Here is a 25,459-nt window from a genome sequence, read left to right on the forward strand (position 1 = left end):
TACCATCTGATGCCTTCTGGGAATTCAAATTTAGTATTATCAGCTTCTCATTTTTCAGGGGAAAGCAGAACTCTGGATTTTATGTGAAATCTCCCAATTTTAAAATGTTAACCATTACTTTTTTAAGTATTGTGGGTTGAACTGTATTGGCTGTATCCTGAACAGGGCACCTTGCAAGATGGGAGAAGGGTAGTGGTGGTGAGTTTTGGACTTCTCAACAGCAAAAAAAGTGGCCGGGCTTGCCCAGAGAAGAGGTGCCTTTTCCTAATTCTCACAATGTACCTACACAGACAGTAGTGGCCCTGCTTCTCGCAATCTCTGGATTAGATGATAGAATTAAAGCATTAACTCTGGAGATAACTTATGTGCCACTGATCTATCCACATATCTATGAGGATAACATCATTCTAACAATCCAAGTTGCTCATCTGCTAGGCTTTTTATTCTTCCAGCAATGGCAGTTGATTGCACTTAGGCCTTCTGATTTTAAGTGATATGTCTGTGACACACCATCTTTAATAGTGCCAGGTGCCTGTGTTACTGTGTATAGTCAAAGACGTGTAATATATGTTTGTGAATATGTATTCAGCTGAACTAAAGGACTTATGACCAAATAACAGATACAGCAGCAATAGCTTTTTGTTACTGAGTTTATATAAAGTTCTGAAAAACCTTCTTCCAAGATTTTGGAGAAGTTATTTGTAGAAGTGGGTTGGGCAGGGTTATGTGTGTTATGAATATTTAAATTGATAGTTAAGCATCTCCTCACAGGTGGAAGAAAACTACTGTAATACTGCTCTTCCCAGGACTTTCCTCCTTGTCTAAAAACAAGCACAGAGAAGCCAATGTGTCACAATATAGAGTGTATCAGGCTGGGAATAAGGTTTCTAATACAAGTCCTGCTACTAGCTAGCTATGTAGATGTTTTCTAAGATGGTTCTAGTTCTTAAGAAAATTAATTCATGCTTTTAAAAAACAGTCATTGATGTAAAGATTGGTTTTAAGACTTTTAAAAAATTGATAAAATGTTGAAGTAGAAAATTAAGTAGTTCCCAGTGAGGTTTCATCACATAATAGGAGGAGCACACAATAGCTATTAGGCACACAAGGACTATCTAGGAATTCCCTAGTTATTATAAATCTAATTATGGCACAGAAATATGCATTCTGCTTCCAGTGCTACTCCATTCCTAGCTACTTTCTCAAAATCCTTAACATCAGCTCTGCAGGGTTTGCTATAAATAGCTCATGTCTGTGATACAAAGTAGTAATTGAGTTGCTCCTCTCCTTTTTTTTTAAACAAATAATCCATTTTTTAAATAAGGAAGACTGGGGGGTGGGGACCACAAAGAGGTGGAAAATAAAAAGAAAGCATCATCAAATGTTTGTTTAAGATTAAGAAGATGTTTGCTACCTAGTCATTTTACAACTACTTTAAAACTATTTTCCTCAATTTATATTCAAGTGATTTTACAGCAAAAAAGGTAAGAATACATGACTTTTGTTTCCATTAAACTTGGCTACTAATAATCATCTTAATAAACAAAGGGGGCTGAGAAAGATAATGAAATATGAACTAAAAGGATTTAAAAGCAGATGTAATGAAGACAGAAAATTGTACAATGTCTATATTTGCTAACTCCTATTGCTTAGTGAGAGAAGTCAGGGCTGCCACCCAGTGGCAATGTAAGTCTTTAAATGATCTGAAGATTTAGAGAATTAAAAAAACATTTAAAATAAAACAAATTTAAAAAAACCAAAGTCAAAAACCTCATGAATTAGACAACTTCAATTTTAGAATCAGTAATTCTGGTGTCTTAAATGTCTGTTCATAACATATTAAAGAATGGAAACATTCATTTGCGTAGGCAGCATTGGGGAAATTTTTTAAAATCTCATGACTTTCTACTATTTACTAAGTTATGTGGTTTTAGTAAGTATTTTCTATTAAAATATTGAAAGTACTTTGCTTAAATTAAATCTCCAGAATTTATAGTGGGGGGAAAAGCTGTGACCATAAAGTATAACTGGTTTTCTTCTGTGATGTATAGAAATAGATTAAATACGCTACAGTAGCCTCTCATCCATACACCCAAACTTCTGCTTGATAAACAAAAACTTAATAGAAGCATCTGAAAATATAAGATTCTAAAAATAATTTTCCCTTACCATTAGCACATCACATCTTTTCCTCAGGTATACTCAATTTTAGTGTCCCAGTCAATAAAATTCAAAGCTGAAAGAAGAAAATGAGAATAGTAGAAATACTATGCCTGATAATTATTGATTTTTTTTTTTGGTGGGGTTGGGGAGAACCAAGTATCTCATTGCCTCTTACTTCTTCAAACTTTGGCCATAGCTTTTTTCATATTGACACAGATATAACATATTCAAAAATAAGATGCTTTGGTAAAATAACACTAGGGGAAAAAAATAACACTAGAGCATCCATTTACAGTTTGAAAAGCTAAATATCTCAGAGACTGTTTTGTTCTCTTGAATAACCAGATGAGAGAGAAGCACCCAAAAAAAACAAAAAACAACTTAGGAATTTACAGATTTTTGTTTCCAACAGTTGTAAATTTAAATTGTACAAGATATGTTTTCTAACCTATGTCCCGTATGTTTTGCTTTACACTGAAAACAAACGAATTTTGGAAAATAATGACAGACACAAAATACTTGATATTTACAATGGCTTGTGACAAATATAATACCTGAAAATAATTTCTAATTTTCCATTTATTATTGCTATTTAGTCACAGAAAAGATTAACAACTCTCCAAGAAATTTATTTTAGCATATGCCATATATTGATATAATTGATATAATAATTTTATATGAAGAGAACCATTGCAGAAGTAACTAAGGTGGTGCCCTTACAAGGAAATAAAGGAAAGGCAATAAAGAAATTCTTCCATATAAAGACTTTCGATTTGCATCATTTTTTCAAAATATAAAACCTTAATATTAGAAGCGAAGAGAAAAAGAGCAAAAAAAAAAATAAAACAGAAGACCAAGGATAAGGAATTGCTCTATGCAGATGTTTGGCATATGTAGTATATATGTATGAACTGAGTTATAATAAAAATACTTATGTATTATAGTCAATTTTCATATAGAGTTAGAAACAGCAATTTCCAATCAAGCATGACTGGACTGATATTTTCTCAGTCTTCACATGACGAATTACAACTGTATAGCAGTCACTTCTGGTCAGCAGTATCATGATAAATGCTTGATAAGATACAATTTTTCTCCTTGTTCACTTGTAAAAATTGGTGCCTTTTTGTAATGTTCTACAAGTTCTTCCATGGTGCTGAATTTACGCTGCCCAATGCAGTAGACAGTCTCTTTTAGTTGGACTTTAAAATGCTTGTTTTTCCCTTGTGCTTTTAGTGATACTGAAAAATCATTTGGCTAAAAGAGAAAAAAAATTTGAAAGACATCTATTAGCATTTTTATATTAAACTAGTAACAGCTAAAATGTGAGCACTTTAAGTACTAGGCACAATACTAAATTATTTACATGAATTATCTCCTTTATGCCTCAAAACAAACCCATTTTACAGATGAAAAAAAAATCAAGGCTGAAGAGAAGCTGAGTTGCCTAAGATCATCCATCTAGTTAACAAAAGAGCCAGGATTCAAATCGAAGCAGCCAGACTCTTAAGTCTCTTAACTATTATGCTCTACCTAACACCAGGGCAAATCCTTTAGTTTAACATCTGAAGCATAAAAACTATCTTCTCTCCATTCAAACTACTGGAGAAACATAGGAGAAAATCCAAGACATCCACCCCTTTTCAATTAGTAGCTAACAGTAGCTGTCTTACAGAGTAAATACTCTGAAATCTCAAAGATGAAGGACACAAAAATGAGAACTAATTTAAACTCTAATAAGAGATCATAAACTCAAATGCCTATAAGGGGCAAAAAAGAAATGTAAACAATGGCCAGGGTGGCTATATAGGGGGAAACAACAGTACATGGCCAATCTAAAGGAGGTGGCCACTTAACTGCCAATTGTTGCCTTGTAGGAATACGGCTCAACCGTATTGATAGGCCTTCCAATTTTAAAAGGGAAATCTGATGTCTAAATTCTTATACTAAATCTCCCAATATTTAAAAACTGACAATGAATTCAAATGTTTAAAAACACTGTGCAGGTCAAATGAAATATGCCTATTTGAGACCTCTACTTTAAAAATTCGACTACTAAAAGTAATGGTATATTTTGGATAATATCTATGCTTAATTACCCACAAGAAAATACACAGTATTTTGCAATCAAGTTTTAGGTTTTTTTTTTTTTAACCTTACACTCTTCTGAATAGTCTATATCAACCTCTTATACAGTTACTGCCAAAGTTTCAAGCAGTGGGTTTCTTGGAAACATCTTATGGTTATTTACCACCCACTCCAGGGTCACTCCCTTCTAATCCTTCTGCCCACTGCTTGTCCTAGAAAGTAGGGCCAGGTCAGGCACCTAACAGAAAACAAATCCCACCACTCTTCCCTATCATAAATCACCTTCTCCTTCTGAGGGGTTATGTACAGGCCCCCATTTCCTGAACTTCACATCAGGCAGTTCAATTAATTTCAATCTCGCCCTCTCATCTTTCCCACCCCTCACCCCTTAAACACACACACACACCACTCAAACAGATAGGTCTTCTTTCTTTCTTTCAACCTTCTATACAATCATACATTAACTTTTGTACAAATACATATACACAAAAAAAGCCAATACTACTCATGGAAAAGTAGTGATATCCTTTATCAAGGAAAAATAAAGGCCATTTTTAAGGGAAATGAGTATTGTCAAATTCTAAAATCCTAGATAGTACCCAAAAGAGCCCACAAAACTATTTTCTTATTCAATTTTTATGGTTTTACAGTTTTATTGTTTTACTAGTATTGGAACAGAATTTATCTTTTATTGCAAATGCACTTCAAATACAGAGTGCATGTTCAAATGGGTTTCTGAGGTATGTAATAGTGTATTCCAACGTCCAAACAAGCAATTTATAAAAAAACCAAATATCAATTTTTTAAATTCAGGGATTTCCTTTATTGTAAGGATGACAGTGTATCCATTATGCAATTTAAGAAATGTTTTCCCAGTTTAGTCTACTGCATTGTTTTACTCTCAGTGAAGAAACCAGTGTTCAATTTTCTCCATTTTTCAGTTTAATGCAAAAGAAAATATTTCAGGAAGGCAAAACCAACAGTACTAGGACAAGGCTTTTAAATAATACAGGGTAGGGCTATATATTACTAAAAATAAATACACTTGGAAAGAACACTGACTTTCACTAAGAAACTTTACATATTTTAACAAATATACTACCTGGTTAATTTTAGGGAAGCCACTTAACTTCTCTAATCTTCTATTTATTTTTTTAATACTCAGAGTTCTATTTCCATTTACCTTTGAAAACCAACTTACCGAAGATTCACTATCACGAATGAGGAAATCACCTTCATGCCCTCTTTCATTTAATGCCATTTCTGCTTGGTGCCTGGTGACTTTCCCATAATACCATGGATTGCCAGCAAACTTTCCAGTGAGTGAAGGCCTAATGTAATCACACTGTGGAGGCGATGGTTCCAAACCTGAGGTTAATGGATTATTCTGCATAATGGTAACATAGTTTTTCGGCACCAGACCAACCATTCCATTGATCTTCCTGCATTTCCACCACTCAGGGTCATTTTCAGGTTTTTCAATAACATCCATTACATCGCCTTTCTCAAAATTAAGTTCTTCATCATTGGACGAGCTGAATGGGTAAAGAGCCTGTACCACATGTAACACTTGCCCAGTATTTAGGTTACTGACGACTGCTGCTAATTTCTCTGACAAAGAACCCACATGGTCACCCAAAGGACTGTCGCCTTCCTCAGTCACATAGTTTGAAGGGAACCATCCAACATGTCCATTGTAGCTACCCCGCCACCACCCATCACTGCATTTCTCCATGACGATCACCTTTGTCCCTTTTATCAATGACAATTCATCCTCTCTCTCTGCCATGTAGTTAAATTTTACATAAGCAGGCATGTTGAGGTCATACAGACGTTCCCCTGGGTCAACAAAGCTATCATCAGCAGGAGATGCAGAATCTGGCACACTAGGTTTTCTTTTCACTTTTCCAATGCCTGTTTAAATAAAAAAGGGTAATGAGAATATAAAATAATGATAATCAAAAACACCAATTTATTCATTATTAAGAAAGTATCTTCAATTCTGTAATTCCTTCAAGCCTTTTAACTAAGATAACAAATTCCGTCCTTCCTTCCTTTTTCCCTCCCTCTCACTCTTTCTCTTTCTTTCTTTACATCCTCACGACTTATAAAGGCTCCAGCAAACCCATATTCTTCTTGTCTTACTTTATTAACTGAGATTCTATTAACTTGCTGTATAGAAATAAAATAGTAACTTAAATCACAATTTTACATGCAATATAAAATTGTAGTTAAGTCTAGGTAATCCTCCCATTTGCTTTCTTAGTTCCCAAGACCCAGGTTGCTCTATTTATTTTACCTCATGTTTATTTTAAAATAATATATCCACAGCAGCAGAGACTTTTGCTGACTTTGTTCATGGATATAATCCCAAGGATCTCATACAGTGCTTAGTACACAGGAGATGCTTAATATATATTTGTTAAAAGAATGAAAAAAATAACCAAATGGTACTATCATCACAAATGTATGCTACAGCAACTTTAGTCAGGCATTTTCACCGCTGCTCACTTGAAAACTAACGCATTCCTAGGTAAAATTTCTCAAATACTTTCTCACTATCTCAAAATTCTTTCTCATTACCCTTACTCTTTTTCTTCTCCCAAGTTCCCAACCTCTGATCCTTCTGGGTTCTTAATACCTACCATCTTTCCTGCCTCTTTTTGGGACTCTTGACCATCCTTGTTCCCCTCCCACTCACTCCCTTCTATTGTCTAAAAACACATTTAGATCGCTTTTATTCCAAAATAAAGTTACTTCAACTCTGCTATTGTTCTTTAACTACATCATTCTTTATAAAACTGTCTTCCCTTTTTCCTTCAACTTTTTCACCACTCACTCACTCCTAACGCCTTATAATCTGGTTCTCTATCTCCACCAAAACTACTCAATTTGTCATCTCTTCACTGCCAAATTAGTCCCTTTTAGAGCCCTCGGTCTTTTCAAACTCTCTATACAGCAACCAAGATCACAGATAACTCTGTACAACATTTTCTCCTTCTTTAATTTCCCCGAGAGTCTCCTGTTTTCCCTACTGACCTGTTTAAATATTCTTGTGTTCTTCTGTCTGGGTTCCTCTAAACCTTGTTACAAAATTGGATTGTACTTGCTTACTTGTCCATCTAATAAGAGTGAGTTTCCTGGGGGCAGTAAGCTGGATCTTATTACCTTGTATCTCCAGCACTTAGCAGTAACTATACTAGTAGCAGGAACAAAGTGAATGTTTGCTGAAAGAACAAGTGAATGATTCCTTTGTTGAAAGTGTTTCCCAAGATGCCATGCTTGGACTTAGCCTCTGCTTCAAGGAAATCATACACTTTCACTTTCTATAACTTCTGTATAGAAGGTTCCAAGGTCTCTTTGTAGCTCTAAGCTGGAATTCAAGCATTACAATTCCAAATGTCACTAGACATCTACAGAATGAATGTACCATCAGCACCTCAAATACAACCTCCATGTCCAAATAAAAATAACCTCTCCAAGATCAATAAATCAACTAACTCCCTCCCTCCCAATTTCCTTCCTTCTGGTTAATGATGTATCATCATCATGAAAAATTCATACATCAGGGATTTCTGGCACAGCAGGGAACTCTAGGGTTCCATCCCTCCAAAAGAGTAATCAATGAGCTGGCGAATACCGTCAAAATCAACTTTTGCGGAACTCCAGAATCTAGTAAAAAACTTATAAAAACTAGCTACGCTTAGGGAATAAAGAAGCTGCTGCTTTGTAGTAAGAGAGCACTGTAGCATTTTAAGCTGCCTGCCTAATATCTCTTAAATCCCAAATCAGTGGTGGCTGTGAGGATAGCAAACTGAACTCCTAATGCCAGACAGAACAATACAGATCTTATTCACAAAGAATTGTAATTGTGCGTTTCAACCTATCTGGAAGCTACCTGAAGGACCGGCACAATGACTTGCCTTGGTTTCACCTGACTTGGAGCATTCCCAGGGCTAGGATGTTTTCTGCTGAAATCATTTAATTGATGCAGCAGACTGGTAGAAGAAACAACAACTAGGATAAGAAACAGATAAAAAATCCTAGGAAGGAAAAGTTTGAGTAAGGACACAAATGGGGTAATAAGGGCTTTGAAAAGCCCCTGTGTATACCAGAAAATCAAGAAAGCCGCACACATAGCCAGAACCGGCACTTGTTCAGCAAAGGCCTGAGAAGACCCTGAGCTTTCACCTATTGCTGACCTTCAAGCTCTGAAGAAGCAGTAAGTAAAGGCTAAGGAAGAGTTGCAAATGGCCTGGCTAAGTGTTGAAAGAGGTTTTTTTTTTTCCTTTTCTTTTGGTTTCACGTGTTTAAGAAAACTCAAAACACTGGCTAACAACTAAGCAAAAGAACACAGATGTGTGTGATCACACAATGACACAGACTTTATAAAAAGAGTTTAGAAAAGTCACTAAACAAGCAAACAAAACAACCACAATAAGAAGCAACAACAAACCCTAAGGACAAGGTAGAATCTGATGCTGAAAGAAAAACGTATCAATCAAGAATTCCATGTCCATATATACACTATCAAACGTAAAATAGACAGCTAGTGGGAAGCAGCCACATAGCAGAGGGAGATCAGTTCGGTGCTTTGTGACCACCTAGAGGGGTGGGATAGGGAGGGTGGGAGGGATGGAGACGCAAGAGGGACGAGATATGGGGACATATGTATATGTATAACTGATTCACTTTGTTATAAAGCAGAAACCAACACACCATTGTAAAGCAATTATACTCTAATAAAGTTAAAAAAAAAAAAAAGAATTCCATGTCCAGCAAAAGTGTCCTTTAAAACTGAAGAAGTTAAGATACTCCCAAGGTAAACAAAAACTGAAGGAGTTTGTCACACTACACCTGTGCTACAAAAAACGCTAAAGAGAGTCCTCCAGGCTGAGATGAAAGGTCACTAAAGTCATATGAAGAACAGTGGTAAAGGTGGCTACACTGTAAATATAAAAACCAGTTACATTTTTAGCTTGTAAGTCCTCTTTTATTCTTATATGATTTAAGATGCAAATATATAAAATGGTAATTTCAAATCTAGGTTAATGGGCACACAATGTATAAAGACAAAACTATAAAAGAGCAGACTTTTGTATACTATTGAAGCTAAATTTGCATTACTTCAAACTTGATTGTTAAAGTTAAGATGCTAATTGTAATCCACAGGGTAATCACTAAGAAAAAAACTAAACACACTGAAAAAGAAATGAGAACAAAACAAATGTGCATCATAAAAAAATCAATTATATGCAAACAAAGCAACTGAGAAAGGATTAATCCCCAAAATATACAAGCAGCTCATGCAGCTCAATATCAAAAAAACAACCCAATCCAAAAATGGGCAGAAGACCTAAATGGACATTTCTCCGAAGACGACATACAGATGGCCAACAAACACACAAAAAGATGCTCAACATCACTAATCACTAGAGAAATGCAAATCAAAACCACAATGAGGTATCACCTCACACCGGTCAGAACGGCCATCATCAAAAAAATCTGCAAACAATAAATGCTGAAGAGGGTGTGGAGAAAAGGGAATCCTCCTGCACTGTTGGTAGGAGTGTAAATTGATACAGCCACTATGGAAAACAGTATGGAGGTTCCTTAAAAAACTAAAAATAGAACTACCATATGACCCAGCCAGACCACTACTGGGCATATACCCTGAGAAAACCATAACTCAAAAAGATACATGCACCACAATGTTCATTGCAGCACTATTTACCATAGCTAGGACATGGAAGCAACCTAAATGTCCATCAACAGATGAATGGATAAAGATGATATCACTCATATATACAAATGGAATATTACTCAGCCATAAAAAGGAACGAAATTGAGTTATTTGTAATGAGGTGGATGGACTCTGTCTGTCATACAGAGTGAAGTAAGTCAGAAAGAGAAAAACAAATACCGTATGCTAATGCACTTACATGGAATCTAAAAAAAGTGGTACTGATGAACCTAGTGGCAGGCAGGGCAGGAATAAAGATGCAGATGTAGAGAATGGACTTGAGGACACAGCAGGGGAAGTGGAAACTGGGATAAAGTTAGAAAGTAGCACTGACATATATACACGACCAAATGTAAAATGGATGGCTAGTGGGAAGCTGCTGCATAGCAGAGGGAGATCAGCTTGATGCTTTGTGATGACCTAAGGGGTGGGATAGGGAGGGTGGGAGGGAGGCTCAAGACAGAGGGGATATGAGGATATATGTATACATACAGCTGATTCACTTTGTTGTACAGCAGAAACTAACACAACATTGTAAAGCAGTTATACTTCAATTAAGATATGAAAAAAAATCAATTATAAAAGGTAGTAATAAAAGAATTGAGGGGGAAAAAGGTATAAGACATATAGAAAAAACAAACAGCAAAGTATCAGAGGGCCTTTCCTACCAGTAATTTCTTGAAATGTTGGACTAAAAGGTAAAGATTGGCAGAATGAATTAAAAAAATATGATCCAACACTATGCTATCTATAAGACACTAACTTCAGATCCAAAGATGCAAACAGGTTTGAAAGTGAAAGGATCCAAAAAGACATTCCATGAAAATGGTAACAAAAGACTTTAAGACAAAAATCGTTACAGGAGACAAAGGACATTATATGTTGATAACAAGTCAATCCATGAAGAAGATTTAACAATTATAGATATATACACACCTAACAACAGAGCGGCAAGACATAAAGCAAAAACTAACAGAATTAAAGGGATAAATTGACAGTTCTACGATATAGTTGGAGATTTCAATACCTCACTTTCAATAATGGATAGAACAAAAGACCACAAAACTGAAATCATATAAAATATCTTCTCTGACCACAGTGGAATGAAATTCAGAATCAATAACAGAAAGGAAAACGGGAAAATTTACAAATATGTGGAAATTAATCAACACACCCAAACCACTAGTAGGTCAAAGAAAAAATTACAGGTGAGATTAGAAAATACATTGAGATAAATGAAAATGAAAACACAACATACTAAAACTTATAGGCTATGGCAAAAGCAGTGCTCACAGGGAAATTTATAGCTGTACCAGCTTACATTAAAAAAGAAAATCAATCTCAAATCAATAACCTAACTTTACTCCTTAAAGAACTAAAAAAAGATCAAGCAGAAGCTAGCAGAAGGAAGGAAATAATAAAGATTAGAGCAGAGGTAAATACAAAGAGTACAGAAAAACAACAAAGAGACAATGAAACCTTTGAAAATATCAAAACTGACAAATCTTTAGCAAGACTGACCAAGAAAAAAAAGAGAAAAGACTTAAATTACTAAAATCAGAACTGAAGTGGGGACATTACTAGAAACCTTACAGAAATAAAAGAATACTACAAACTATATGCCAATAAATTAGAAAACCTACATGAAAAGAAAAAATTGCTAGAAACACACAAACTACCAAAAATGACTCAAGAAGAAACAGAAAATGTGGATAGACTGAAGTAAAAGACTGAATCAGTAATCAACACTTCTCAACAAATAAAAGTCCAGAACCAGATAACTTGACTTCTGAATTCTACCAAACATTTTTCTCTCAAACTTCTACCAAAAGAGAAGGAAACATTTCATAACTCATTCCATGAGGCCAGCATTACCTAGATACCAAAGACATAAAGATATCACAAGAAAACTACTGACCAATATCCTTTCCTGTATGAATATAGATATAAATATACTCAACAGTTAATTTTTGTTATTCATGGTGGTTCTGTTCTATAAGGTGACCATGAATACTTAATTAGCATACTGAACCACTGCTCTAGGGGATACTCTGTTCACAACATTTTTGTTATGTGTGTTTCTCTTTAAAGACACTTTATTTAATATAAATTGTTGACTCACTGACACTGAACTCATGGCCAACAACGCTATAAACTCATGCCTGAATGAAGCTTACCTAGCACACATATTTTTTCCATAAAGCAAATCAAAGCTTTCTTACACTTAGGAACACTAGACAATACTTTAGCACTATGCTTGGGCACCATTTTAAACAGTAAAATCACACACACACACACACACACACACACACACACACACACACACGGCATTAAACTGCAAAAAGGACACTGATTTTCAGTATGAGAGCTGAAATGAGAGGTCACCTTGTTTGACCTCTGCTAGCAACTCAAATTTTTTGCCCTTGGCAAATGTCCACAAAAGTACTGCAAGTAGCAATTTGGGATTTTCATGATAAAAGTGATAAAAAACCCTTTCATGATAAAAATGGTCAGCAAACTAGGAACAGAAGGGAATTTCCTCAACAAAATAAAGGGCATTTATGAAAAAACCATGGTTACCATCACACTCAGTAGTGAAAGACGGAAAGCTTTTCCCCTAAGATCAAGAACAAGCCATAAATGCCCTCTTTCACCACTTCTATTCAACACTGTACGAGAGGTGCTAGCCAGAGCAATTAAGCAAGATAAAGAAATAAGAGATAGCCAAACTGGAAAGGAAGAAGTAAAATAATCTTTATTCACAGATGACATGATCTTATATAGAAAATCCTAAAGAATTCACACACAAAAAAGCTAGAACCAATAACTTAGCGAAGTTGAAAGATACAAAAACACAAAAAAATCAGTGTATTTCTATATACTAGCAATGAATAATCTGAAAAGGAAATTTTTTTTTCCTGTGCTCTTAACCCCCCAAACCTTATTGGGCTCCTTCCTCCCTTCCTTCCTTCCATTCATTCATTCATTCAGGCTGGCTGCGTTGGGTCTTCATTGCTGCGCACAGGCTTTCTCTAGTTGTGGCAAGCGGGGCTACTCTTCATTGTGCATGGGCTTCTCATTGTGGTGGCTTCTCTTTGTTGCAGAACACAGGCTCTAGGCACACAGGCTTCAGTAGTCGTGGCTCGTAGGCTCAGGAGTTGTGGCTCGCAGGCTCTTGAGCGTAGGTTCAGTAGCCATGACACACAGGCTTAGTTGCTCCGCAGCATGTGGGATCTTCCCAGACCAGGGCTCGAATCTGTGTCCCCTGCACTGGCAGGTGGATTCTTAACCACTGTGCCACCAGGGAAGTCACAGGAAATTTTTAAAATTCAATTTTTAATAGCATTAAGAATAAAATACACAGAAATAAATTTAATCAAGGAGGTACAAGACTTATACAATAAACACTACAAAATATTGTTGACCTACAAAATATTGTTGCAAGAAATTAAAGAAGACCTAAATAAATGGAAAGACATTGTGGTTTTTTTTTTTTTTTTTTTTTTGGGGCGGTACATGGGCCTCTCACTGCTGTGGTCTCTCCCGTTGCGGAGCACAGGCTCTGGAAGCGCAGGCTCAACGGCCATGGCTCACGGGCCCAGCCACTCCACAGCATGTGGGATCCCTCCCAGACCGGGGCACGAACCCGTGTCCCCTGCATCGCCAGGCAGATCTCAACCACTGTGCCACCAGGGAAGCCCCCATTCTGTGTTTATGCATTTGAAAACTTAGTATTTTTAGATGGCAATACAGTTGGCCCTCGGTATCCATGGGTTCCGTATCTGTGGATTCAAGCAACCTCAGATCAAAAATATTTGGGGAAAAAAAACTCCAGAAAATTCCCAAAAGGAAAATGTGAATGTACCATGCACCAGAAACTATTTACATAGAATTTACATTGCATTAGTATTACAAGTAATTGAGAGATGATTTAAAGTATATAGGAGGATGTGTGTAGGTTAATGCAAATACTATGCCATTTTATACAAGAAACTTGAGCAACCTTGAGTTTTGGTTATTTGCAGGGGGTACTGGAACCAAACCCCTGCAGATACCAAGGGATGCCTATACTATCCAAAGTGATCCACAGATTCAATGTAATCCTTATCAAAGTACCAACACCCTATTTTTTGCAGAAATGGAAAAAGCTGATCCTAAAGTTCATATGGAATCGCAAGTTATCCCAAATAGCCAAAACAAACTTGAAAATGGAAAACAAAGTTGACGGACTCACACTTCCCAATTTCAAAACTTACTACAAAGCCACAGTACTTAAAACAGTGTAGTACTGGCATAAAAGGAATGAGGAATAGACCAATGGAAAATAATTGAGAGTTCTGAAATAACTCTCAATTCTATTCCAGTTGCTCCATATATTTTGACTTTGACCTTGAGAAGGGTGCCAAAACCATTTAATGGAAGAAAGAATAGTCTCTTCAACAAATGATGCTGGGACAACTGCATATCCACAGGCAAAAGAACGAAGTTGGATTCCTACTTCATACCACATACAAATATTAACTCAAAATGGATAGATGACCCAAATATAAGAGTTAAAACTTTAAAACACTCAGAAGATAACACAGGGAAAAGTCTCATGACCTTGGATATAGCAACAGATTCTTAGATTTGACACCAAAAAAAAAAAAAAGATAAACTGTACTTCATTAAAATAAAAAACACTTGTGCAAAGGACACTACCAAGAAAGTGAAAAGACAACCTACAGAATTAGAAAAGAATATTTGCAAATCATAATGCTGATAAGGGTCTCTATCCAGAACATATATAAAGAACTCTTAGAACCTAAGAACAAAACGGAAAACAACCTATCTCAAAAATGGACAAAGGACTTGAATAAATAATTCTTCAAGGAAGATGTACAAATAACCAAAAGCACATGAAAAGATGCTCAACATCATGAGTCATTAGGGAAATGCAAGTCAAAACCGTATGAACTTTTTTTTTTTTTTAAAGAATCAATTTTATTTATTTTTGGTTGCACTGGGTCTTCGTTGCTGCGTGAGGGCTTTCTCTAGTTGCGGCAAGCAGGGGCTACTCTTCATTGTGGTGCGTAGGCTTCTCATGCTGTGGCTTCTCTTGTTGTGGAGCACGGGCTCTAGGTGCGCGGGCTTCAGTAGTTGTGGCACAAAGGCTTAGTTGCTCCGTGGCATGTGGGATCTTCCCGGACCAGAGCTCGAACCCATGTCCCCTGCATTGGCAGGCAGATTCTTAACCACTGCGGCACCAGGGAACTCCGACAATGAAATACTGATACCATTTCACATCCTACTAGGATGGCTATAATAAAACCAAATTAAACCAAACGAAAAAAAAAGGAAAATAAGTGTTGATGAGGAGAACCCCTCTGGTCAAAATGTAAAATGGTGCTACTGCTGTGGGAAACAGCTGATGGTTCCTCAAAATGTTGAACACAGAACTACCATAATTCCATCCCTAGGTATATATGCAAAAGAACTGAAAACAGGTATTCAAATAAATACTTGTAAACAAGTGTTCATAGCTTCACTATTCACAATAACCAAAAGATGTAAATGACCCAAATGTCCATCCACAGATGAATGGATAAACAAAATGTGGTATACCCATATAATTCAATATTATTCAGCCATAAAAGGGATTAAGTGGTGATACATGCTACAACATGAATGAACCTCAAAAACAGTATGCTGAGTGAAAGAAACTAGACATAAAAGGTTACATATTGTATGATTCCATTTATATGACATAGCCAGAATAGGTAAATCCATATGGACAGAAAGCAGATTAGTGGTTGCCAGGAACTAAAGGGAAGGAGTAATGGGAACAACTGTTTAATGGGAATGGGGTTTCCTTTTGGGTGATGAAAATAGTTTGGAATTAGACAGATGTGGTAGTTGCACAACATTGTTAATGTACTAAATACCACTGAACTGTACACTTTAAAACAGTTAACTTCATGAATTTTACATCATAAAAATTATTTTCTTAAAAGATTCACACATCAAATCCTTAAAGTCACCATATGTCCTTTATGCCAACACTTTTCCATTTCCACTATTCATGTGCTAGTTCAGGCTTATGTTGTTGTGCTTGAGCCTTCACTACCCACTAACTAGTTTTTTTTTTTACTAATCCAATCTATCTCACTTCAACCCATCATCCACATCATCCAGTCTAATCTTATATTACAGCTACAATCACATGACCCTATTGCTCAAAAGCCAACAGTGGCTCTCCTGCCTAACAAATTAAGAGAAATACTCTGCCTGGAATCTACAGCCCTGTCTAGAATGTCCTCAAGCCTTCCTTTCCAGGCTTATGGTATAGACCAGCGGCCCCCAACTTTTTTGGCACCAGGGACCAGTTTCGTGGAAGACAATTTTATTTTTCCAAGGACGGGGCGGTGGTGTGGATGGGATGATGATGGTTCAGGCAACGGGGAGCAGCAGACGAAGCTTCGCTCACTGGCCTGCCACTCATCTCCTGCTGTGCTGCCCAGTTCCTAACAGGCCACGGACAGGTATCAGTCCGCAGCCCAGGGGTTGGGCACCCCTGGTATAGACTATAGAAAACAGTGTAGACCTTTAAACAGCCTTTGAGTTCAAATCCCAGGTATGCTTCTTACTAACTGTGGAAACTTGAGCAAGCTATTTCACTTTTCTGAGCTCAGAAATGGAGGAAACAGCACTTACCATGAGTGTTGTGAGAACTGAATAAAATAAAGTAATAGTACAGTACACAGAGTAAATGTTAAACAAAAGCATCTTTCTATAACGCCCTGCACTAAAACTACCCTAAATTTTAGTAAGAATGGGCCACTTAAATCCCCTGAATTAGATGTTTCTACCTTCATGACTTAGTTTACCTTGTTAGTTTCTTAGCAAAACCTCATTAAAACTTCTGCCTTTCAAAAATGTACCCATTCAAGAAGTGCCATTTCAAATAACAACTTTATTATTTTATTTATCTTTCTGCTTCATGTTTTTCAACATCCTTCATTCCCCATCGTCACCCTCAATGATATTATAAGCTCTCCTTTTTGAAGTACCCCAGCACCTTGTACTTCTGAGGTACTTGTATGCTAGCATTTCCTGTGTCTTTTAAGCCCATCTACTAGAGCATAAGCTTCCAGAGAGAAGCATTTTTAATGTCTCACTGATCTTTTGTACTTCCTATACTACTTAGAACTGTATATATACAGCAGATGATCAATGTGTTTATTAAACTGATTAAACTGAATACTGACATAAGCAAATATAAAATTCTAAACCTGAAAATAAAGGCTAGTTCAAAAATATTTTTCTTTTGATTCTGAAAAAGATAATGTCTAAGACTAATTAACCTTGTCCAAAAAAACTGTGAAGAATTTTTGGACAGACCCAACAATTAAAGCCCTAATGGGAAAACACCAGAACAACCTATTTTAATCTTAGAGGCCAGAAATAGTTCAGAGAAAGAATATAAGCTTAGAATATTTGTTTTCTGTACAAAACAAAGTCCTGTTTATCATGTGAATGACTGACAAATGCATGCGTAATCAATAGCTTGCTTTTTCCCCTGCTTACAAATCTTCCAGAAGGGCCTGTTTATTGCCCTTTGTTTCTGCTTAAAAATAGTCCTTCCAATCTCATGCTATCAATGAGAGAGTAGATGCAAAAGTACTTTACAAAATTATACAAATGTAAAGTATCAGTATCTCTTAATTTCTCAAGTACGTTATAATCAGCAACAATTAGATCATTCCACAACAAGCAGGCTCCCTCAGATCAATGTATTATCTTTTCTAAATTTTTCCCAGCTTCACAGTTAGTTCACCACAATCCTCCTAATTTTAATCAGTCCCTTTTGCATCAAATCTTTTCAATCCATTACTTATCTGACTCTAATCTTTTCTCTACTCTATAGTTATAATGTGTGCACTAGGGAAACTCTTAACAAAAGAGACCCTAAATTTAAACTTTAGTGCTGTTACTTACTGGTTAATCTGATCTTGGTCAAGTTATTTAATCTTCTTTAAACTCCAGTTTCCTTGTTTGTGAAATGGTGGTGTGTAGTAAGTACCTATCTCAGAAAAGTTTTGTAAAGAATTTTTTAAAGTTTATATGTAAAGCACTCAGCACAGTGCATAGCACCTAGCAGGCACTCAATCAATGGTGGTTATTACTTTCCTACCTCCTAGTGCTTCTGGCATTTACTTTTTCAGAGTTGGGAGGGAAATAATACTCAGGTATATGCACTGAGGATGTGCATAACTCTGAGGCAGTCATTTTTATCATTAGCTTTGTTTAAAAAACCAAAAGCATTAGTATAGTTTTCCCCTCACTCCAATCCACTAGTCTTACTTCTTTCTTCCTATAGCACTGTTTCTTGACCAAAACAATGTACTATTAACTCCTCAAAAGTTTTTAAGAATCTGGTTAAGCACTGTAAATATTCCATCTTCACACGATAGTTGTCCTCTCCCTAAGGCAAATCTTTGTACCCATAACTATTCTTTATGTAACCTGGTTTCCAAATCCTTTGATATACTTGATGCTAGTATTTGGAAGCATCTGAGTTTCTCAATATCACTGTTAAAGTATATTTATCCAAAGTGAATAGATGATGTCATGTTTTATTTGGCCAGCACACACACTAGGGAACTACTGCATCCCTTCACCTGAGTGCCTCGTAGATTTGAATCAATGCCATCATACAGAGCGTTGAGATATTTTTTTTAGCACCTACATTATCACAGCAGCTCCTACTAAGTCTTTCACTCATGTAAATTGCAGCCAAGACAAATTCTCAGCAACTTTTTCAATTCCTTTTAAAAACTTAATGTAGAATTTTACATTTATGTCTGTTTCTATTCATCTTGTTTCTCAGTTTTTAGCTTTCAAATAAATTTCTGAACTCAATGTACTAGTTATACTTCCATCATTAGGTCTTTACCTTAAGCATGTCATTTCCCTTCCATCTAAATCAGAGTAAACAAGTGTTCAATAGAATGAGGCCTAAGAAAGTATTACTGATTCTTGCGAATTCTTTAGGGAACTATAATTCTGTTATGTTCCTCCTTCTTCAAAACCAGTTTCTTCCTTATGGACTTTCCCCTGATTTCTATACCACATGTAAGACTGATCAGTTGTTTACCAGGACTAAAGACTTTCAGAGTCAGAAGGGACTTTCCAGGATCATCTGGTCTTGCCCAACTCTCGCCTTTACACATAAGGAACAGAAGATTAGGAAAGTTATATACCCTTGGCCACATGGCCTATAAGTGATATATCTGGGAGCAGAACAAAGGAATTCTAAATACATATAAATGATGTTCTTTCCAGTACAGGTTTTTATTTAATTTTTTTGTATTTTTATCTGTTCACTTGATTTATATGAAGATAAATTACTGCTTTTTATTATTCTCTGCTTTCTCTAAAACAATGTGCCCTTTTTGTTCTCAAGGGTATTCTGGCTACCACACAAGGAGCACATATATTGTTTCCTCTTACTTTTCAAGGCCATTCAGGGAAAAGGTTGGTGAACAGCTACAGAGCTAAATAAATATAAATTCTGCCTTACTGTAGGCAGTGAGGAAAGGAATATTTTGATTATAAATCTCAAATCCTGACTCTCAGTCTACACATGTATTTAAAAATAACTATCAACTTTCTAAGACTCTATAGATTTTATACTGTATTGATGGTATATATTAAATCACTGTATCAATGATATAACATATTCTTTTTATACCACTTCTAGTTGATTTATGGTCAACATCACTTAGATATCAAACTCAGATACGAAATATTAATAATAAATAACAACCACCAGCTACCTCCTCACCAGAATGTAAGTTCTGTGACAGTTAGTGTAACAACCACCACCTACCTCCTCATCAGAATGTAACTTCTGTGACAGTTAGTGTTAGTTTTTCATTCTATAATTTTTGTGTGGCTTGCAGTGGGTAGGCTCTCAATAAAAATGCTGATAAACAAATGAATGAATAAATAAGCTCTTTAAAAGGAAAACTAACCCCCCAAAATGGGTCTAAAATTTTAACAACTCCCCAAAAAGTAAACAAAAGAGATATATTCTAAAAGGATTTACTTGGCCACCAAAGTTAATTAAAGAAATGAATGAGTCTTAATATTACAACTTTTTTTTCAACAAAGTGCTTTTACTCCCTTTCCATTTTGCTCTTTGCCCCGAAATCTTTTGACAGGTTACTTTTTGTTTCCTTAGACTCCTTACACATAAGAGACTTCTACAACAATCCCTCTGTTCATTTTCCTAGAACCACCGAGCAATTGTTCAAAGAGACCAAATCAAGTTCACTATCATAAGAGTATAAAAAGGCTATCAGCAGATACACAGATGAGGTTCTTGTTAGTATTAGAATTACTTTATGACCTGAACTCAAAAACAATCTAAGAATTCACTATTTTCTGTCAATGTTTTCATATTCTTTGTATGCAGCTGCTCTCACAATTCATTTCAAAATATCAAGTCTCACATTAACCAAAATAGCAATTTCTAGCAATCAGACATTAAGTCAAAACATTCTCTTTACTGATGCTTTTATTAAACATTATCTTCTACATCAGTCCTCTGAAATCTAAGCAAAAAGCACCAGAACAATATCATGTTACTTCAAATGTTGAGGATGAAGGAACTTGCTCACTTAAAGCCTTTTTCTCCTCCTGTTTTTAATATGTTTACAATTTATGTAATTCACTTCAAATGTCTATGCTAAGTTCAAAGAACTAACTGCATCAAACTCAAATCATTTATATCCTTTTCCTGTCTGTTATTTAAACATTGATATTAAAAATTTTTTAATTACTTATCAAGTCAAAGCTATTGATATTTGATGTATCACCAATCACTTAGCTTATGTTTCATAAACAATATAAAGCACCAGCCTATATAAACCCACCATGTTCTATCCATAGTTTTCCTTTAAATTCACAAAGTGAAAAATTTATTTCAAAAACTACAAGAAAACTACAGATTTAATAAACAGATTAACTTACTGAAAAAATCTTTAAAGACCTTTAACCAATCCATTCTGAAAAAAAATCCCGTGCTCTCTTTCGTCAGTTTGTTAACACAGCTCAGGATAATTCTCGGTGAACTTCCTGGTTCTGCAACATTGAAACTCCCCACACCCAATCCATGTGACTTGGCCCACACCCAGGCAATAGAAAGGTTTGCTGAGGCTTCTCTCCTTCCAAAACACTTTTCCCCTGAACTCCAACAGAACCTATAAAACAAGTATATCATGATGGCCACAAATATGACCTTACTATTCATATTTATTTTGGAAGAAGCTTTAAAGCGTGTATTTTTTTTTCAACAGTTGAAAATATATTCATGTATTCATTCTTTCCTTTGTTCTCTCCTTTTCTTTCTTAGCCTTCAAACAGTGTCTCCATCAGCACAATCAATCATTGTGAAAAAAATCCATTAGTTATATGGGACATTTAAGTTACCTACCAAAAAGGGATTCAGAAATTCTGAGAAAGGAAAGAAAGCTGTCCGATGCAAAAGCTGGATTTACATCATTATACAGTCTAACTATAGACCACTAGTCCTCTGGAATAGACAGCAATAACTGTAATATACTAATAAAATTTACAGCGATAGCCTAGAACTTAAATAGATATAGTCTTGCTGAAACTGTCTCAATAATATCAGAAAATAATATGGAAGGTTTCCCAGGAATATTAATAATAAAAACTGTATCTAATAAGGCTTTTAAAATTCATATGCAGTCATATCTAAAACTGGGGTGTTTTTCCTCTTTGCTCTATATTAGTTTTTTCACTATCTTTTGTTAATTACTGTCACATCTGCTATACCTCTCAGGATACCACTATCCTTTTTAAAAGGAACATAAAAGTTTATCTAGGTGTGGCCCTAGTCCTTTCTGTGCCTTCATCACTATGAGGCATACTTTCTTGACAGAAGTTACCTTAACTTTCCCTAATACACCTAATCAACATGCTTTAAATAAATGTCCAGTATTTACAAAATCACAAGTATTCCTGGTTGTAACTTTGGTCTCTTCAGCTATTCAAGGACAATCTCTTTCCAAATGTCTTTCATTCATATGAGAATTGTCTTCTATTTAAAAACTACTATTAAAAACTAATAATAATGGCCTTATTTGCAAAACCTTAAAATCTCAAAAAAAGGCAAACCTAGTTAAAGCAGTTAAGTATCATGGTGAAAATTCAGATTAGTAACTCCATTTATTAAATGACCTTTCTAATAGAATAATAGAATAACAATAATGCTGAATAAGAAATAAAAACTAATATAAAGCAGTTAGTCAATAATATTCCATATTCATCAATCATGCCACATTACTCTCAAACTATCTTTTTTCAAGGAGAAATTTTACTTCTTCTCCTACATATATACCAAAAACTATTAAGTAACAGCATGCTTGCCTGAATACCTGAGGGAAATTCTGTCCCTCCCAATTCCTTCCTGTCAGCCAAGGAGAATTAAGAGAGAGAGAGAGAGAGACAGCCTAGGCCTCATTTGCACGTATTTCCTTCCTATCACAGCTTGGCCAAGCCCAATGTGAAGTAGGTTCCCCTATCCCTAGCCCTAACGGAAGGCCAGTAAAAACAAACAAACTTTACAGTTAGGGGAAGAAAGAAGAGGAAAAAAGAGAAACAAAATAAGAAAGAGATAAGCTTTGTAGATGCTAATATACAGTAACGCACAATTTAAAACTCTTTTATCAAATATAAGAATAAAATGATAGTTTGTTTTTAAAAGCACAGTTCAAAATATAAGCCATTAGATGTAAAATGAAGCAATGAAGCAATCCTGTAAAATATGTTGCCTTGATGACAAGGAGGATATTCTGCATCTCACTCATTTTATCCCTATCTCAATTAGATGTAGAATCTGTCTAAATTCCAACAGGCACTCATGGTTCAAGGAGCCCCTGATAGAAGATGAGAGTTAAGTTCCACTGTCAGCATCACTCTGGCTTGACTCTTGAACTCTGGCCAGATCCACCAGCTAGATTTACAGAAACTGACCTTCACCGGTCTCCTTGAACACACCTGACTTGAATATCCCTGCTATGAGCCAAATTTACCTTGCCTAGCTGAAATCCCAGCCCTGGGATATTCTAGTTGATTCTGCCCACTGCTGCCAAAATTCAGTACAAACAGCCAAGCTCCAGCATTCATTTAAAAGAAAGTACTGTCATTCTTGTTTTAATACAAAAATAACTTACCTAACGTATCCTTTAGGTTTTTTACAATCGATGCTTTCCGAGCACTGTTTTTCCTTTCCACGTAGTTAGAAGGCACAAAACCCGTTTTATTCATGGAATTTCGAACTCGCCACCAGGACTTAGAATCATCCAGAAGCCACAATCTCTCATTCTTCTTGATGTCCAGCTCTTGTTCTTGTTGGGCCACATAATCAAATTTGGCTACTACCACCACTTCTTCTGCCATTTTTCAGCAGCTTCTGCACTGTAACCACACAGAAAATATTTTACATAAGGTTTAACTAGTAGTAGTCTACATGCTTTTCCAAAGAAACACACCTAAGAACCAAAGAGCACTGAATGATTGAAAATAAAAATATGAAAAAAATTAAAATACCAGGCATATGCTAATCAATACAAAACTGATGTAGCTATATTAATAACTTAAGGCAAAACTATTACTAGTGATAAGGAAATTAACTACATCATGATAAAAGGGTTTTTTTTTTTTTTTTTTTTGGCTGTACGTGGCCCTCTCACTGTTGTGGGCTCTCCCGTTGCGGAGTGCAGGCTCAGCCGCCATGGCTCACAGGCCTAGCCACTCCGTGGCATGTGGGATCTTCCAGGACCAGGGCACGAACCTGTGTCCCCTGCATCAGCAGGCGGACTCTCAACCACTGCGCCACCAGGGAAGCCCACGATAAAAGGTTTTATTCAATATATATAACAGCTAAACTTATATGTACCTATTAATATAGCTCCAAAATAGAACCACAGGGAAAAATTGACAAAATCATCATCATAGAGAACTTTTAACATGTTTATCTCAGTAATAAATTAAGGAGACAAAATATTAGTAAGGCTAAAGAAGAACTGACATCATAACCGCTAAGTTTGATGTAATAAACATATACAAATATAACTTCCAAACAGAAGAATATAAACAGAACATATACAAAAATCAATCAAATGCTAGGCCATAAAAAAGTCTCTACATTTTCATGTACTTGGCACCCTACAACCATATTCTGACAATTATAATAAAAAGACAGCTTTTCAAAAACCTTATATATTAATATTTAGAAACTTCTAAAAACTCATGAGTCAATGAAGAAATCATAATAGAATTTGGAAAATACTTAAAAGTAAAATTAAAGACTATATAGCTAACTTTGTGGGATGCACCAAAAGGAGTATATAAAAAGGAGATTTGTAAATAGTTACATCAGAAAAATAAAAGTTAAAAATAAATTAATGAACTGATCATCTGTCTTCAATTAGAAAAGAAGAACATAAAGAAAAGTAGATAAAAGGAAATAATACAAATAAAAGCAGAATTTAATGAAACAGAAAACAAAGATATAGAAGAAAGGCTCAGCAAAACAAAAGGTAGTTCTTTGTCATGACTAAAAAATGGACAGAGTCTGGCAAGACTAATCAATGAAAAAAGGAAAAGAGCGCCCAGAAATAAACCCACATACCTATGGTCAATTAACCTTCAACAAAAGAGGCAAGAAAATACAATGGAGAAAAGACAGTCTCTTCAGCAAGTGGTGTTGGGAAAGCTGGACAGCCACATGTAAATCAATGAAGTTAGAACACACCCTCACACCATACACAAAAATAAACTTAAAATGGCTTAAAGACTTAAATATAAGACATGACACCATAAAACTCTGAGAAGAGAATATATGCAAGACATTCTCTGACATAAATCGTACCAAGGCAACAGAAATAAAAGCAAATATAAACCAACAGGACCTAAACAAACTTAAAAGCTTTTGTACAGCAAAGGAAACCACAAACAAAATGAAAAGACAAACTATGGACTGGGAGAAAATATTTGCAAATGATGTGACCGACAAGGGCTTAATTTCCAAAATATACAACCAGCTCAAACAACTCAATAACAAAAAAACAAACAACCCAATCAAAAAATGGGCAGAAGACCTAAATAGACATTTCTCCGAAGAAGACATATAGATGGCCAACAGGCACATGAAAAAATGCTCAACACTGCTAACTATTAAAGGTATGCAAATCAAAGCTACAATGAGGTACCACCTCACACTGGTCAGAATGGCAATCATTAAAAAGTCTACAAATAACAAATGCTGGAAAGCATATGGGGAAAAGGAAACCCTCTTATACTGTTGGTGGGGATGTAAACTGGTACAGCCACTATGAAAACCAGTATGGAGGTCCCTCAAAAAACTAAAAATAGAGTTGCCATATGATCCTG

At 35.7% G+C, this 25,459-nt stretch overlaps 1 protein-coding gene across 2 annotated transcripts in view; it reads right to left on the reverse strand.

Annotated features, from left to right (window-relative positions):
• Positions 1–2,790: 2,790 nt before the first annotated feature.
• The window catches only part of NCK1 (NCK adaptor protein 1), an 82,910-nt gene continuing 60,241 nt past the window's right edge, over positions 2,791–25,459 (reverse strand). For both annotated transcript variants that reach the window (XM_030873410.2, XM_060298574.2), the window contains exons 2-4: positions 23,239–23,482; positions 5,453–6,165; positions 2,791–3,420 (exon numbers count right to left, since the gene is read on the reverse strand). In XM_030873410.2, coding sequence (XP_030729270.1) covers positions 3,226–3,420; positions 5,453–6,165; positions 23,239–23,464 — 1,134 coding nt within the window. In that variant the 5' untranslated portion in view covers positions 23,465–23,482 and the 3' untranslated portion in view covers positions 2,791–3,225. The remainder of the gene's footprint in view (positions 3,421–5,452; positions 6,166–23,238; positions 23,483–25,459) is intronic.

Source organism: Globicephala melas, chromosome 4, assembly GCF_963455315.2.
Source record: "Globicephala melas chromosome 4, mGloMel1.2, whole genome shotgun sequence".
Lineage (NCBI taxonomy): Eukaryota > Metazoa > Chordata > Mammalia > Artiodactyla > Delphinidae > Globicephala > Globicephala melas.